Below are 18,043 nucleotides of genomic sequence, written 5' to 3'. Positions count from 1 at the left end.
AAGAAATGATGAGTCTTCTGATGTTGATGCAAGTGATTTGTTTTCAGAGTTACAGGTGCTGCAATATCTTTTACCATCAGCAGTAAACACAACACTACCGACGATTTTAAACACAACACTAGTGTGTTTACTGCTGGCAAAGGAACACCTTTGCCAGCAGTTCAAAACCGCCGGTAATAATATCATTACCGACGGTTTTAAACCGCCGGCAAAGGAAAAACTTTGCTGGCGGTTTAAAAACCGCCGATAATGATATTATTACCGGCGATTCAACAAAACCGTCGGTAAATTTTTTTTCCCGGCGATTTTTTAACTGCATGAAAAAATCAACTTTCTTGTAGTGACTTGAAATTGTAGAATTTATAAAAGATATGGACCGTTTTTCAAATATTTTGATTGCCTATAGAATACTATTGACTGTACTTGTGACTGCAGCATCTGCAAAAAGAAACTTTTCTAAATTAAAATTATTGAAATCTTACTTGAGGTTTACCATGTCACAAGAAAGGCTAAATGGGCTAGCAATATTATCCATTGAAAATAAAATGTTAGAAAAGCTTGAATTTGAAAGTATCATTCCGGATTTTGCATCTCAAAATGTAAGAAGAAAATTATTTAAATAATACTTTTGTAGTTGTGATTTTGTTGCTTTTCACCTTATTTTGCAAGTGGTGATGATATTTTGTCAGTTGCTAAGGATGCAAAGGGAATTCAAGCAGGTTGCTGGTGTTTTCTTTGACTATTGAGGGAGAAAATACATTTTTATTTTTCTGGTTGTTGAGCATGTAAAGAGATTAAAGTAGACTGCTGCAGTTTGCTTTGGCTATTAAGGATGATATTTTTGTTTTGATGGTTGCTAATGCTAAGAATGGAAAGGGATTTCAAAAAAAATGATGTTGTTTTGCTTCAGCTATTCAGAATGTAGAGAATTTTTTTTTTTTTGTTAGATGAAAAAGAATTTATTTTACTAGATGAAAAATAATTTATTGAATTGTTATAAATATTTATCTTGTCTATATATTATAGCCTTTTATTATAAATTTTAATATATTGAAGTTTGAATTGATACAATTTATTTGACTTGAATATTAAATTTTTAGTTAATTTAAAAATATTAAATTTCAGTTAAAAAATAAGAATAAATTCATCACTTAGTTTAAATATATATATATGGAGCCTAATTTTTACTTCTAGCTTGAGCGTGAAAAATTCAGGATCGGCACTGCCTGCATGGGGCCGGTATATATGTGGAGCCAAAAATTCAAACCAGATGTCGTATCCGTTCCATTAGTAGTCGCATGGTGATTTGCCGGGAGTATATTCAAAGGCTAAGGCGAAGTCAAATATAATATTGTCAAAAGAGACATTAATTGACTGCATAAGGATGTTCATTACTTATAATTGAGCGACAAAAGGATTAGAAACTAAAACAAGCAACTTTATTTCTGAACGAACTCCCACTTAATTAATTAGCCTGCATAATCCTCCTGCCAATTGTAGTTGACAGGGACAAGCAACAGAGGCACCTTCTTCCTGATATTCAGCCCAAACTCTTCTTCCATGCTCAGCTCCTCCTCCTTCATCCCGTCCGGCAGTTTCCAGTTGAAGCAGTGCAGCAGATTCGCCAATGTGAACTCCACAGACACGGTAGCCATATTGATCCCAGGGCACATCCTCCGGCCAGACCCAAACGGCAATAACTCGAAATTATGGCCTTTGAAGTCGATGGGACTGTTCTCAAACCTCTCCGGGATGAACTCCTCTGGGTCCGTCCAGATTTTGGGGTCTCTTCCGATTGCCCATGCGTTCACCAGAATCCTAGTTTTGGGGTTGATGCTGTAGCCGCCGATCTGGCACTGCCGGATGGTTTCGCGGGGAAGAAGCAGCGACGCTGGAGGGTGCAGCCGGAAGGTCTCCTTGACCACGAGTTTCAGATAGGTGAGCTTGTCCAGCTCGGCTTCGTCCACCTTGGGCTTTCTTCCGATACAGCTTCTAATTTGGGCTTGGGCCTTTTTCATGGCTCTTGGATTCTTCGAAAGCTCAGCCATGGCCCAGATTATAGTAACGGAACTGGTGTCGACCGAACCCAGAAAAATATCCTACAGAAAATTATCCAATTGCACTGTTAGGAGGGATGCAAAAAATTGAGATTAAGGGACAAAATATCAAAATGTATCGTATTATCTTGTCTTGTTTTGTGTTGAAAATATTAAAATGATGTTCGCAAGACAAAATATCAAAATGTATAGTATTATCTTGTCTTGTTTTGTGTTGAAAATATTAAAATGATGTTTGCAAGTTAAATAAAGAAATATCAAGATAAAATTTCTACAACGAAGTGAATAATAATAATAATAGAAGTATAGAACTATCAAAGAGAGGTTTGGCCTCAAAATATTGAGTTTATTCTATGTTTAAGACCCAAGAATTTGAACCACATGATCTAAATCTTGATATCATGTTGGAAAAGATAAAAAAAAATGAAGTTGAAAGTATTGAAATGCTATGTACTGGGATGAATTGTGTTAAACAATAACAAGTATGAAAATTTATAATTAACGAACACATAAAAAAATTTCTAAGATATAGAAAATATTTTAATAAAATATACCTTTTTATTGATTGATAACAAATACATTTTAAATCCATAACCTTATTCATGATTATTACTAAAATTTTAGAAACCTCTTGCATTTCAGAAAATTTCTGCTAACAAGAAATAAATTTAATTATGGGAATATATAAAAACAAAAAAAAAAGGATCTTCAAACTGGAAAATAGCACATATATTATCTATTCAAAATCCTTAAAATTAAAGAACAAAAAGGAAAAGCAGAAATGGCGAATTACCAATAGGATTGCCTTCATATGATCCTTGGTAAGATGGATAACAGTAGTTCGATCCTTGGCCAAACCAAGCATAACATCAATGATGTCTTCATGCTGCTTCGGCCTCCACGCCGGATCCAGATGCGCTTCCAGCGCCGCCTCAAAGAACGCATCCAGGTTCCGAAACGTCTTATCCACCTTTCTCCGCAGCCCCGTGACCCAATCAAGCACCCCTCCGGCCGCCGGGAAGAAATCCGACGCCGCTAAACCACTCAACAAAACCATCGTATCGTTGATAATATCCTTCAACGTCCCGTACTCAAACTGGCTCTCCCTGTGATTCGTCCCAAACGCAATCTTCCGAATCACGTTATTCGTCAAATTAAAGATCGCATCGCTGAGATCAACCGGGTTCGGCGAAGCTTCAGACATGGACCCAATCAAGTGGCCAATCTCGGCTTCGCGAACCTTCCAGAAGGACTGCACTCGCTTGTTGGTCAAGAGCTCGATCACGCAAAGCTTCCGCATCTCTCGCCAGTACTCGCCGTAAGGCGAGAAGGCCAAGTCGAGAAAGTTGTAGGACAGTTTCCGCTGGCCCCGAGAGAGAGGCCTGGTGCAGCAATCTAGATCGTGAGTTCTGAGGACCTGTTTCGCCAATTCCGGCGTGGAGACGACGAGGGTCGGGACTCGGCCGAGTTGTAGAAGCATGATCGGGCCGTATTTGTGAGACAGCTTCCAGAGAGAGTAATGAGGAATCTCGCCAAGTTGGTGGAGGTTTCCGATGATGGGAAGTTTTCTGGGGCCGGGAGGAAACTTGGCCGACTTTTTGCTCTGTTTCAGAAGGAAGAACTTGCAGAGGGTGAATGAGAGAGCTAGCAAGATGAGGGTGAGAAGCCATGGGAGAAAGGTTGAAGAAAAGGAAGAGAAACCCATTACTTTGTTTCGGCTATGGCTATGGCTATGTGAACAATGTTTCGATCTTTTATGGGAGGTAAGTGATGATTAATGGCGGGTGCATGAATGCCACGGGCAATGGAGCTTTGAGTTTTGTTCCGGACGTGGGTTAGCAGGCGGGTGGGTGAGGTTTGGGGTGGGGCCCATGTACACCCTCTCATACCTGTGTTTGTTTCGAGCAAGATAACATTTTTTTTATGAATCTTTAGAAGATGTTGGTCGTTTTTACTTCCTTTCCGCATCTAGGTAGTTGTTGAGCGTATCCTTAATGCCATGCAGATAAAGTTTTGACTTAGATTCTTTAATTAATGTAAATAATTTATTAACATATTTTATAGTTTAACTGAGTGTCTCAAAAAATTTTAACTTACTAGTTAAGTCTTTTATAATTTTAATTTTGATCGAGAATTCTACATTATAATTTTTTTAATTAAAAAACTTGCATTTATATACTTAAAAATGAAATTTACTATAATGCTCCTAATTAATCTTAAATAATTATGATTAATTCTATTATTATAAATTTATTAAAAATAAAAATACTAAATTTACCCATGCACGAAGAAAAGTGACATTAATTGATGATTAGAGAGAAAAAAATAAAGTAAAAAATATATATAATATTAAATTAGAAAGAAAACAAATAAATTCAACGTGTGAAATTAGAAATATTAATATAATATTTAAAATATATATAATAATAATAATAATAAATCTAAATCGTTTGGTCATGTTGTGTCATAAAGTGACATTAAGAGGAGGGTAAATGTCGGTGACAGCAAAGACTGAGGAGACAATGGTAGCAGGGGGGAGGAGACACTGGTGGCAACAAATGGGACATGCTTGGTCTGGATTTGTCATTCTCTGTGCATCTCCTTCATCGACAACGAGATTGACCTCTAATAGAAAGAGAATGGGGGAAAGCCATCATGCATACATTAGTGGCGAGTTGATCTCTATAAGAGAGAGAGAGAGAGAAAAGAGGGGGGAAAGAGGGAGAGAGGAGATTTTAACGTGTATTCAAAATTTTGGGTTGATGAATTGATTACAATATATCGATATCAAAATATCACGATAAATATTAAATTTGATTGTCACCAAAATTGTGACGATAAATTGTTCATCTAGCATTACCCTATTCACCAAAGGCTGCGTATATCAAGGAGCAATACTATTTTTCCAGCATCAAAGGTATCCTCACCATATATGTCACATCTTTCTTTCTTTTTTATTTACCTAAGGTGTTTGAATTTCGCCAACTAATCTTCAGGGGTGACTGATCTTCCCCTTTGATGCACCTTTCAGGTAAATTTGGATATAAATATAATCTATATACACTCAAAATTAGACATTCAATACAATTTATACAAAACTTGTCTTATAATTAAATACTATTTTTTAACAATAATTCTATTTTTTAAATTATCACATTAATTCAAACTTTGATATTCCCCGTAAAATTCTAATTGAGCATGGGCGCATAGGTCACATCATTTTGAATGTTAGAGAAATGGATGTACCAATTATTGAGCTGATTGTGGATATATGTGTGTATATATATATATATATATAGAGAGAGAGAGAGAGAGAGAGAGAACAGATATAACCAACAAAATACAAATTAACCCAAACTAAAAACAGATTAAACAGCAATAATAAATATATTAATATAAACAACTTAAATTCACAAATAGTAACAATTGAAGAAAAACAACAAATATATTTATTATAAGGATATTTTCAGGGTCATGTGATCAAGGTAAAGAACTAACCTAAATTTTTGGTGGGTTATAAGTTTTTTGAGAAATCGGCTAAATGCTCTATGATTTAAAAAAAAAATGAAAATTAGCCAAGTGGTTTATAAATAAAAAAAAACTAAATAAATAATCAGGACTAAATTTATATTCATTATCTAAATAAATAATACGGATTTATTTTGATAAATATTTAAAGAAATTTTATCTGTCTAACTCAAAATATAAAATTTTCAAAATTATTTTAAATTTAAATAAACAAATAAATAATACCTAATTATTAACACAATACATCAACATTCCTAAAGCAAGCTCTATATGATTCCAAATATGGCCCCCATGGCATAGTCGAGAGGTGAAAGTTACTCTTAAAGAGACTTTGGACTATAGACTGTTATATAGTCAATTGTAGGTCTTGTATTCGACCCTTGGCCATGAATTTCATAATTTAACCCTCCTACAACAGTGCCTCGGGTGAGGACTTACATTTTGCTCCCAAGGATATTCCAAATGTGCCTAAAGACCAATACTGTCACATCTTTTTGAATGTCAGAAAAGTAGATGGCTTTCCCAATTATTGAGTTGATTGTGCATATATGTGTATATATAAAAATATAAGATCGTGTTATATGTACGGATAAGATGTACAAATTTGATGATTGAATCGAACTTTATCATCAATCATCAGATTTAGCTCGACTAAGCTTCATTGATTGGGCTTCATGGCTTCATCCAAAGACAATAATTGCAAATTAGATAATTAAGGACATTTTATGAATTTTACGATTATCACTTCGATAACTTAATTAATTATTTTTATAAGTAATATTTTATATATAGAGAGAGAGAGAGAGAAATAGAGGAGATAATGACAAATAATATACAAACCCAAACTAAAAATAGATTAAACAACAATAATATAATATATTATTATAAACAACTTAAATCCACAAATAGCAACATTTGAAGGAAAACAACAAATAAATAAAATTATATGACGAAAGTTCAAGTTCTATAGATAGTAATTTAAACAATTCAAGTGCTACTACAATAACAATCTTATAAACAAAAAATAGATAAAATTAGTAGTTTGGCAAAATTTTATTTAGTGTGGAACCCTTTCTTTTACTTTTTCATTATTCAAATTGCAAGAGGCTTATGATAAAATTAACTCTTTATAAGTGTGTGTCTGTATATATATATATATATACATATTTTCAAATATATATATATATTATTATTTTCCACTACCTTTCGAAGTTAAGAACCTTTATTTTTCTAGCCAGTATAATAAAATATACTGACGTACGTCTACACAAAGCCCTCCTGGTTCGCACACATTACAAATTTATTCTCCAGAATCTGCACATCTAGATATATTTATGTGCATTTTTCTAAAAGGAAATCCTATAACAATTGACATCTACTGGCCATAATTAAAGCAAACTCTACACTTACTCTTGCTATCTCGCTAGCTATAAGTCAAAGTGAAAAGTACAAGTTTTCTGCTAATCGCGGCTCTGCAAGAACAAGCAAAGGCTTAGCAAGAAAGAGAGTATTGGCCGACTCCTTTAGCTCAATCTTTGAAACCTTGGGCGGCAATTTCCAAGTGAAGCCTTGAAGAAGCCTGGCCATTAGCATTGTAGTTATGGCAGATCCTAGAGTGACGCCGGCACATCCACGCCGTCCAATGCTGAACGACAACATGCGTAGATCCGAGTCATTGAGCCCCACCTCGGACCCATCGGCCTTTAGGTGGCGCTCTGGTTGGAACTTGAGTGGCTCCTCCCAAACCCTAGGGTTTCGGCCGAGTCCGGGGCGACTGAGCAACACATGACTACCCTTGGGGATGAAGTAGCCGGCGACGGTTGTGTCTGCGACGGAGACATGGGGTACGTTAAAGGGTGCAACCGGGTGGAGGCGGAAGGCTTCTTTGATGCAAGCTTTGACATAGTTGAGTTGTGGGAGATCGGATTCTTGGACGAGTCTTTCTTTGCCGACCACAGTATCCAGTTCCTCAAGGGCTTTTTTTAATATTTCTGGTTGATTCAGCATCTCAGCAAGCGCCCATTCTATGGCATTTGATGGGTTATCTACTGTTGCCAGCATCAGCTCCTGCAAACATAAAGTCATATGTTAGTTTGACGGAATTTGACATCAAGAATCAATTCTACTTACTGTAAATATTCATTTAATTTCTAATTTTTTTTCTTACTACATGCATTTTATATTGGCCAGAAATATATTTTTTTCCTTAAACTTTTACATTTTTTTTATAGAATCTTAAATTTTTTATAGTTTTAAATAGATTTCTAAATCATGTAAAATCTCTCATTTAAACACATGACTAACAAGTAACATGCATGTATTTTGACGTGACAATTTTTTAATATCTTCTCTGCTCCATCTCTTCTAGCGTCTCCTTTTGATTTTTTTTTTTTAATTTTATATTTTGGTTATCATTATTTTGTTTTTCTTGTTTGGAGTTAGGATGGAGAGAAGTATATATATATATATGTATGTATGTACTTACTGTAATTTGGGCTTTGATTTCATCTATTGAGAGTAATGGGATACCATCCTCATTTACGAGGGTAATGAGCACATCAAGCCAATCCTTTTTCTCTGCTCTCGCACCCTTTTTCCATTCTCCAACCCTTTCTTCAATTATTGGGTCTTGGTATTTTCGACATGTAATGACAGCTTTTTTGATGATTTTCTCCTGATCGTCCAAGTCTAGATTGCCTCGTAACCATGGAATATAATCTGAGATGCAGAATGAATAGAGATACTCAAGGATGGTGAATAGAGCATCAACGTGCTCTTCATCCTCAACGCTTGGACCGCCGTCTTCCCTTCCCTCTCTGAAAAATCTCTTCCCAAATATCATCCTTCTTATCGCATTGGCACAATAATGCTTTGCAGTGGCTCTTATATCCACAAGACCACTCGATATGGAACTTTTGTAGCTTTGATTGTACACAAAGCGAACAAGGTGATCGGCTTCTTCCACTCTTATTTTATGAAGCCATCGAAATCTAGCTGGGCAAAGAACCTCAGAAGCGAGGACTCTCCTCATCTTCTTCCACTGATCTCCCATTGGTGCAAGAACTGCACTGAGATATCCTTGGCTAGTGACTTTTGCCGATAAACAAATCGGTCTGGAGGAGAAGACAGAATCGCATTTCTTCAAGAACTCGCAAGCAATTTCAGGAGAAGTAACGGGAATGACAGAAACATTGCCAAGACTAATGCAGATGATTTCGGAGTTCACTTCCTCCATTAGTCTGTGTATCCACCGGAATGTGGGCTTGTTTATGAGCATTTCTGGGAGGCTTCCGACGAATGGCCATGGTTTTGGGCCAGGTGGAAGGGAGAGGGTATTTTTTCTCTTGTTTTTGTACTTGTGAAAGATGATGAGCAAAGAAAAGGTCATGACGAGTAGAGTTGAGCAAATGCCCGTTAGAGTTGTTGAAATGCCAATGCCGCGGCCGCCGCCGGCCATTTCCATTTCCAGAAAAATGGCAACTTCGAGTTGTTTTACTAATTAGATATCACCCAAATGCGATATTGCCCTGTAGCATCTTGCTGTATGGCTAGCTCGCCTTATATAGAAGTTGTTCAAGGATTTGTTTGACCGACTACCCATTAGCAAAAACAAAAAGTAAAAAAATAGAAGAGAGAAGTCAGATAGAAAATCTGTTACCAGGAAAATTGGTTTGGGCATTCGTAGGTTAGAGTGGCCGGTGACACATGGTGAGATAGCATTCACCGGCCACTCCTACCCTAGTTACCTCCCCAACTACGCCACCTTTTATTAAGTTTCTGAGACTTTTCTACTTAATTTTCTGCCTAATTTAAACAACAATTAATACCTTATCTTTGCTAGGAATAAATTAAGCCAACACAACGAGGCGCCCAACCCCCTGTATTAATTATTAACTCCATTAATTTAATGCCCATTTTTTCTTCTCATCATGCGACACCACCCAACTTTATAAGGTAACGTTGGCTAAAATAAATAAATTAAAGTTATATTAAGATAAAATTATAATATTTTTTGGATTAAGATATAAAATGATTAAAAAATTATTAAAAATATTTTAAGATTTTTATCAAACTTTTTGTTAAATTTTATGAATACATTTGGAGACATATGAGTCATTTTTACTTATTTATAAGGTTAAAGATAAATTTATCTAAAGGGTGTGAGATATAAATTTATCTAGATAATTTCAAATAAGAAGTCATGTGACTTCTTTTTTAAAAGTTGTCAAATAAATTTAACAAATATAATAAAAAATATTTTTGTCTGGAATACTTTCATATTTCTCTCTTTATAACTTATATATTGATTAACAAACACTAGCATAGCATTTGTTAAAATAAATAAGATAAGATTGTATTAAAATAAAGTTAAAATATTTTTTGAACCAAGATATAAAATAGTCAAGAAAGGGCTAGGAAACATTTCAAAAATTTTACCGTTAAAGTTTTTAGAATACATTGGGGGATATATAAGTTAATTTTTTTTTATTTGTAAGGTTAAAAATAAATTTATTTAAATTTATTTGAAAAAGAGATAAATTTATTTAAATAATTTTAAATAAAAAATCACATAATTGCTTTTACAAGGGTTGCCATTCACACTCTGAATAACAACTTTTAGATAAACCTCAGCCGATCGAGTGGGTGAGCAGATGAAATAAACGATTTATTCAAAACAGATGTCATTTATTCGGCTATTACTTCTTTGCAAAAGACAAGAAATATACATTATTTTTGTGAACCACTAATTTTATAAAACACCTTTTATTTATATTGGAGGAATACCGACCACACTCTTTTAAACACATTTTTTATAGTACTCTCATCAAAACTCTTGTTTTTTTTTTTTTTTTTTGGGGGGGGGGGGGGGGGAAATCAAATAATTAAAATGAAATCATCATTTTTTTTGTTAAGTAAAGTATCATTATTAATTTAAGTAAATAAAGTATCAATTTAGAATTGCTAACAAAATTTTGTTTTTTAGGAAAAATATGTTAACATTCCACTAAAGTCTATAGCATCTAAAAAGTACTTTTAATGTGCATGACTGTATGTGTTTAACCAATGATTACAAAAATAACATTTATCAAAAATAATAATAATGTATAAATCTAAATCGATTGATCATCACCAAATTTTTTCATTAAACATGGGGAGGACATTTAAAATGTGGGTCTCCTCAAATTTTTTCATAGCATATGAAAGGTGATGATTTTGTATTGGCCAAAATTATATTTTTTGTCTTTGAATTTTTATTTTTTTTGTTATAAAATTTTATTTATAACAAAAAAAATGTTATAAATAACAACAAAATATTAAAGAAGTTGATTGCCATTACCTTTTGCATGTCGTTGACTACGGTCCAACCTCTTGCAATTGTAATTCTCAAGTCCTCTTCCAATGTTACAACAAATCACTTTAAATTTTTTTTTCTACACCAATAAATCCATAAGTCAAGGGATACATTTGGTTATTATCATCTTTTGAAAGAGTCACAAGTAACTGTAAACTGCCCCTTACATTCCTTCTTTAAAAAGCAACCATCTAAACCTATGATTTTTCTACAATCCTCCAAATAACCTTGCTTAATTGCATCGAAATAATAATAAAATTTATTGAACCTTTATCCCCTATTCTCTAGCCTCTTATATAGCTTTAGCAAAGCAAGTGCTGGCAAGGTTGGACCTTTTAATTTCATCAACATATATAATCATGTAATTTTACAAATTCAACCCTATAATCCCCCATTACCCTACTCAACACTTTATTTGTAACATCTTAGAATTTTTGAAGACAAATAGCAATTATTAATTATGGTATTGAACATTTGAGGATTTAAGGAAATAATTAATTTATGGGTTTTATGGGATTTATTGAGTTATGTGAGGAAAATATTAAATTTGGTATGTTTTGGGATTAAAATAATTATTTGAGGTTATTTTTAGGAAATGTGTCATTAATTATTTTGGTTTCAAAGTATTTATTTGGGAGAATAGAATAAATTAATTTGGGGTAATTTCTGAAAGTTATTAGTAATAAAAAAGAAATTTTGAAACTTGAAAATGCCTTAAAAATAAATTGATTGCAATGAGAAAGTAAAGAGGGCTGTAAAAGAGATGGTTGGGGGTGCAAAGGAGAAAGGCGAAGTGGCGGGATCAAACCCGCGGCCAAGAAAAAGTGCAGCTGGGTTTTTAAAACCCAACAGGCGCTCCCATGCGCGCGCGCGGGGCCCAGTGGGGGCCCCTGCCCCTAAGCGCGCGCAACTACATACGCGTGGCCACTCGGCTGCATACGCGCGACCAGGTGCGCGCGCGCAGCCGGCATGCGCGCTGTCGCACGACCATGCTCGCCATGCAAGGCCTGCGTGGCCCTGCTGCGCGCCAGCCATTGTCAAGTGTCCAAAAACCCTTTTTTCATTAGAATTTTTAATCCCTACATTGTCCTACCCCCTTGGCCTATAAATAGGCCATGACATTGAGTAAAATGGGAGATTTTTGGAGGGAATGTTTTGGGAAATTAGGGAGAATTTTGGAAAAATTAATGAAAATTATGCCCATGTAAGTTTGGGTTGTGGCATAAGTAACCCCAGTATGCTACAAGGATTAAGAAAATATTTAAGACAAATTCTCTTCCTAGTTTTTGTAAATTCAGTTTCTCCTCTTCTCAAGTTTATGTTTTTAATTTGTAAATTCTTATTCCTATTAAGGCAAGATCTTCTTCCTCTTTGTTCCATTTAAGAGGCAAGATCTCAGTTTTCTTATTAATATGCAAGCTCTTAATTCCTGATTTTTTAAATTGCAAGTTCCTCTCCTATTTTACAAGTTCAATTCATCTCTTCTTAAGTTATGTTTTAAATTACAAGTTCTATTTATAACTCTTGTCATTGCAAGATCCTACCACTTAATTTCTAAATCCTATGTTATTTTTCTATTTTACATATTATTTCTCATTTGCTAGTAAATTATTCCATAATTTACATTTATGCTTACTGAATCTCAAATAGGGTTTGTATCACCCTATCTTTCCTTGAGAATGATGCTTTATTGTGGACATGCAAAAGTTTGATGTTGTCTTGCATGAATGTTGCCCCATTGTGCATATTGTTTCGTTAATTGCATGCCAATTATATGTGAGAAATTATTACAAATATGCATGTTATGAGGATGCATGAAGCATGTGCATGAAAATGATTTTTAAATAAATGTGTAAAGGTCTCATGATACGCGCAGCGGACAAGTCCGCAGGATATATTTGCAGAGAAAGTGTTGAGCTTAAAGTTGGACTCCAGTCCTAAGTTTATGTTATGGACTTCGATCCCAAGGTTTCGGACTTCAGTCCCATGTTTATAGTTCTAAAAGGTACTGCATATGAGCATGGATGCATGTATCATCATTTTATCATGTGAAAGTACCCTAAATGGCATTCATGTCTCTTTTGCTTCTTGATACCCATAACTCTTATACTCACTTTCTTCCAGTTATACTTGCTGGGTCTTATGGCTCATGTTTGCTTGCATTATTCCAAGTAAAAGTAAGGCTAAAGTAGAGGGCGAGCCAAGTGAGACAGGATCCATGGGGTAGCAGTGCGTACAAAGTCGTCTCAATTAAAGGTCATTGGGGGGTGTTTTGTGGTGTGTAATATTAAGTTATGCTTGTTTATGTTTTAGGTTGTACTCCTGAGGGGATATGGTGGGTTGTGAACCCTAATAAGATGTGTAATATTAAGTTATGTTATGGGTATGTGGACCAGAATGTATTTGTTTATGAGTAAAAATGTATAAGCATGGCTTCTGTTGTCAATATCAAGGAGAATGTATAATGTTTTAATGGGTTTTGACATTTATGTCATCTTGTTGTGGGTCCCTGGTTAGGGGCGTCTACATTATTCTTCACCATTTTACAAATTATTCTTCCCATAGACACATTAAACTCTTTCCTATAATATTTTTAAGGAATACATAATATATTTGTTCATAATCTAAATCTCTTGTGTATGCCTTCAATTCCACCACAGATAACTTATCAAGGTAATTATGTTAGGCATAATTGTTTCAATCCCACCAATGTACCTCAGTACAAGTTGAAGCTCAAAAGTTTCTCGCAGTGCATTTGCAAGTTCATTACTTTATCCATAATATATAACCTAAAAAATGGAAGGTGAGGCCCTAGGTATAACTCAACGATAAAACATGTAGAGTTTTATAAGGAGTATTAGGGATCAAATGCTTATGGTGACATTTATTTCATGTGAAGATGTGAACTGAATATCTTGATCTGTGTGTATAGACTGTGATTGCATTCAAATTTACCTAACAAGCAAATCAAAGGAGAAGTCGCCCATTCCCAAGACTAATCGGGCGAAACTCGGAGCCTAGATTATTAAAAATAAATAAATAAATTAGACCACAAATTGATAGAAAAGACAAAGATGAAATAATTTTTATTTAGGAAAAAAAGTGCTTTGCTCTTCATTTTTAAAAATAACCGTTTTTACAAAATTTTAAAAATAAAAATTACAATCACACGGAGCTAAATTCTTCTCTTTTAGTTATAAATAAATAGTAAAAAAAAAAAAAATTTGAACCATCCGTTGAACTTCCAATGTCAAAATCTTAAACAAGCAAATGAGTGAAAAATTGTAATCAAATCCATAGTTAGAGGGTCAGGGTGGGTTAACATATATATATATATATATATATATTGAGTTTTGTCCCAATTCCTCTTTCTTTACAGTATGGATTGTTGGAATCAAATGAACTGAAAAGAAAAGGGTAAGGGTGGGCTTATATATATACCTATAATCATGTCTGCTTCAATTTGAGCAGCAGTGAGATCAGAGATCGGTTGTCTGGTTGTCTTGGACGTTTAGAACAACGACGGGAACTGAACTTTCTGGTACAGGTGCGGTGATGGGCTCGACACGGGTTCAACAACAATTTCGATGGGTTCTGACGGTCTAGTACAGGAATGCTAACGAGCTTGACAATTATGGACTCAACGACGATGGATTCATCAATGGCCTAGTACAAGAAATTAGGAATAAAAAAATGGAAAAAGAATAGAAAAATATTAAAAAGGAGAAACCCATTAAACCCTAATCAGGTGTGCATTTTATGTTGACCGTTTGTCCTTAATTATTGTTTGTTAAGATTTTTAATAGTTTTAATCTTTTTAACTTTCAGATACTACAACTTTTTTAGTAAATTACAAAAATGTATTTATGTCTTCAGCCATTATTATCAGTCATTAAATTATAACTCAAATGATAACAACATAATCATGTCCGTTCAAAAACGTCAAACACATGTTCTGATGTTTGATTGAGAAATGGAGACACTGGCAAGCATCGGAATAGTTGCCATGCATGGGGCCGGTATATATATGTGGAACCAAGAATTCAAACCAGATGTCGTATCCGTTCCATTAGTAGCCCAATGGTGATTTGCCGAGAGTATATTCAAAGGTTAAGGTGAATTCAAATGTAATATTGTCAAAAGAGACACTAATTGACTGCATAAGGATGTTCATTACTTATAATTGAGCGACAAAAGGCTTAGAAACTAAAACAAGCAACTTTATTTCTGAACGAACTCTCACTTAATTAATTAGCCTGCATAATCCTCCTGCCAATTGTAGTTGACAGGGACAAGCAACAGAGGCACCTTCTTCCTGATGGTCAGCCCAAACTCTTCTTCCATGCTCAGCTCCTCCTCCTTCATCCAGTCCGGCAGTTTCCAGTTCAAGCAGTGCAGCAGATTCGCCAATGTGAACTCCACAGACACGGTAGCCATATTGATCCCAGGGCACATCCTCCGGCCAGACCCAAACGGCAATAACTCGAAATTATGGCCTATGAAGTCGATGGGACTGTTCTCAAACCTCTCCGGGATGAACTCCTCTGGGTCCGTCCAGATTTTGGGGTCTCTTCCGATGGCCCATGCGTTCACCAGAATCCTAGTTTTGGGGTTGATGCTGTAGCCGCCGATCTGGCAGTGCCGGATGGTTTCGTGGGGAAGAAGCAGCGACGCCGGAGGGTGCAGCCGGAGAGTCTCCTTCACCACCAGTTTCAGATAGGTGAGCTTGTCCAGCTCGGCTTCGTCCACCTTGGGCTTTCTTCCGATGCAGCTTCTAATTTGGGCTTGGGCCTTTTTCATGGCTCTTGGGTTCTTCGCAAGCTCAGCCATGGCCCAGATTATAGTGACGGAACTGGTGACGATCGAACCCAGAAAAATATCCTGCAGAAAATTATCCAATTGCACTGTTAGAAGGGATGCAAAAAATTGAGATTAAGGGACAAAATATCAAAATGTATCGTATTGTATTATCTTGTCTTCTTGTGTTGAAAATATTAAAATGATGTTGGCAAGTTAATTAATAAAGGAGTATCAAGATAAAATTTGTGCAAAGATTGAACCAAGTGAATAATAATAATAATAATAGAACTATCAAAGAGAGGTTTGGCCCCTCAATATTGAGTTTATTGTCTATGTTTAAGACCCATGAATTTGAACCACATGATCTAAATCTTGATATCATGTTGGATAAGATAAAAAAAAAAAATGAAGTTGAAAGTATTGAAATGCTATGTATTGGGATGAATTGTGTTAAACAATAACAAGTACGAAAATTTATAATTAACGAACACATAAAAAAATTTCTAAGATATAGAAAATATTTTAATAGAATATACTTTTTTATTGATTGATAACAAATACATTTTAAATCCATAGACTTATTCTTGATTATTACTCAAATTTTAGAAACCTCTTGCATTTCAGAAAATTTCTCCTAACAAGAAATAAATTTAATTATGGCAATATATAAAAAAAAAAAAAAACGGATCATCAAAGTGGAAAATAGCACATATATTATCTATTCAAAATCCTTAAAATTAAAGAACAAAAAGGAAAAGCAGAAATGGCGAATTACCAATAGGATTGCCTTCATATGATCCTTGGTAAGATGGACAACAGTAGTTCGATCCTTGGCCAAACCAAGCATAACATCAATGATGTCTTCATGCTGCTTCGGCCTCCACGCCGGATCCAGATGCGCTTCCAGCGCCGCCTCCAAGAACGCATCCAGGTTCCGAAACGTCTTATCCACCTTTCTCCGCAGCCCCGTGACCCAATCAAGCACCCCTCCGGCCGCCGGGAAGAAATCCGACGCCGCTAAACCACTCAACAAAACCATCGTATCGTCGATAATATCCTTCAACGTCCCGTACTCAAACTGGCTCTCCCTGTGGTTCGTCCCAAACGCAATCTTCCGAATCACGTTATTTGTCAAATTAAGGATCGCATCGCTGAGATCAACCGGGTTCGGCGAAGCTTCAGACAGGGACCCAATCAAGTGGCCAATCTCGGCTTCGCGAACCTTCCAGAAGGACTGCACTCGCTTGTTGGTCAAGAGCTCGATCACGCAAAGCTTGCGCATCTCTCGCCAGTACTCGCCGTAAGGCGAGAAGGCCAAGTCGAGAAAGTTGTAGGACAGTTTCCGCTGGCCCCAAGAGAGAGGCCTGGTGCAGCAATCGAGATCGTGAGTTCTGAGGACCTGTTTTGCCAATTCCGGCGTGGAGACGACGAGGGTCGGGACTCGGCCGAGTTTTAGAAGCATGATCGGGCCGTGTTTGTGAGACAGCTTCCAGAGAGAGTAATGAGGAATCTTGCCAAGTTGGTGGAGGTTTCCGATGATGGGGAGTTTTCTGGGGCCGGGAGGAAACTTGGCCGACTTTTTGCTCTGTTTCAGAAGGAAGAACTTGCAGAGGGTGAGGGAGAGGACTAGCAAGATGAGGGTGAGAAGCCATGGGAGAAAGGTTGAAGAAAAGGAGGAGAAACCCATTACTTTGTTTTGGCTATGGCTATGGCAATGGCAATGTGAACAATGTTTCGATCTTTTATAGGAGGTAAGTGATGCTTAATGGCGATTTGGGTGCATGAATGCCCCGGCAATGGCCGTTCGAGTTCTGGGCCTGACGTGAGGAGCCGAGGGTAGTTGTCCCCTTCCCTTTCCACCTTAATAAAAATCTGTCCCATCACCCAAATAGTGTTTTTTTTTTAAATTATAAAATTAAATAACAAAATTATAAATGACATATATATTAATTATATATGTATTATTATTTGATTTTATAATTTTTTTATTTTATAACGTTTTTGAAAAAAATATTATTTAAAAATAAATGATGTTACAGATTTTTATTAGATAGACAAGGAAGGACAATCATTGGAAACAGCATATCTCAACTCTGACATGAATTAGCAGCGGTGGGGCTCACTTATACCCTCCCATATTTGTTCGATAATATCAAATAAATATTATATTATTTAACACTGAAAAATAATATGAACCTTTAAAAGATCGTGATCATTTCCGCTTCATTTTCGTTTTCGCATCAAGATAGTTGTTGAGCTATTTTGCATGGAAATAAAACTGAAAAATATTTTTAATAAAAAATAT

At 35.6% G+C, this 18,043-nt stretch overlaps 2 protein-coding genes across 3 annotated transcripts; both read right to left on the bottom strand.

The window, feature by feature from the left end:
• Positions 1–1,325: 1,325 nt before the first annotated feature.
• On the bottom strand, positions 1,326–17,544 carry LOC127811689 (cytochrome P450 71B10-like). Of its 2 annotated transcripts, none has more exons than XM_052351800.1 (3): positions 3,413–3,823; positions 2,851–3,031; positions 1,326–2,099 (listed from the first exon to the last, which is right to left on the bottom strand). In XM_052351800.1, the coding sequence occupies exons 1-3, from the start codon at positions 3,760–3,762 to the stop codon at positions 1,470–1,472; spliced, it is 1,161 nt and encodes a 386-aa protein (XP_052207760.1). In that variant the 5' UTR covers positions 3,763–3,823; the 3' UTR covers positions 1,326–1,469. The 2 variants fall into 2 exon arrangements, with proteins under 2 accessions (XP_052207760.1, XP_052207750.1); XM_052351790.1 differs by lacking the exons at positions 2,851–3,031; positions 3,413–3,823 and adding exons at positions 15,247–15,819; positions 16,514–17,544 and having other exon boundaries at positions 1,332–1,526.
• On the bottom strand, positions 6,874–9,081 carry LOC127811678 (tyrosine N-monooxygenase-like). Its single transcript, XM_052351765.1, has 2 exons — positions 8,071–9,081; positions 6,874–7,652 (listed from the first exon to the last, which is right to left on the bottom strand). The coding sequence occupies exons 1-2, from the start codon at positions 9,046–9,048 to the stop codon at positions 7,020–7,022; spliced, it is 1,611 nt and encodes a 536-aa protein (XP_052207725.1). The 5' UTR covers positions 9,049–9,081; the 3' UTR covers positions 6,874–7,019.
• Positions 17,545–18,043: the final 499 nt, after the last annotated feature.

Source organism: Diospyros lotus, chromosome 1 (genome assembly GCF_014633365.1).
Source record: "Diospyros lotus cultivar Yz01 chromosome 1, ASM1463336v1, whole genome shotgun sequence".
In the NCBI taxonomy this organism is placed as follows: domain Eukaryota; kingdom Viridiplantae; phylum Streptophyta; class Magnoliopsida; order Ericales; family Ebenaceae; genus Diospyros; species Diospyros lotus.
Note: the sequence above shows the minus strand (reverse complement) of the source record. Positions and strands in the feature narration are given on the sequence as shown.

What these genes read in the sequence shown, in the direction of transcription:
- LOC127811678 (XM_052351765.1), bottom strand. Translation starts at nt 9,048, where the DNA reads ATGGAAATGGCCGGCGGCGGCCGCGGCATTGGCATTTCAACAACTCTA. An exon ending in AAATCAAAGCCCAAATTACA is followed by an intron (nt 7,653 to 8,070) that starts GTAAGTACATAC and finishes TTATGTTTGCAG; the next exon opens with GAGCTGATGCTGGCAACAGT.
- LOC127811689 (XM_052351790.1), bottom strand. Translation starts at nt 17,425, where the DNA reads ATGGGTTTCTCCTCCTTTTCTTCAACCTTTCTCCCATGGCTTCTCACC. An exon ending in ATATGAAGGCAATCCTATTG is followed by an intron (nt 15,820 to 16,513) that starts GTAATTCGCCAT and finishes AATTTTCTGCAG; the next exon opens with GATATTTTTCTGGGTTCGAT. An exon ending in GGCTGACCATCAGGAAGAAG is followed by an intron (nt 1,527 to 15,246) that starts GTGCCTCTGTTG and finishes ATCAGGAAGAAG; the next exon opens with GTGCCTCTGTTGCTTGTCCC.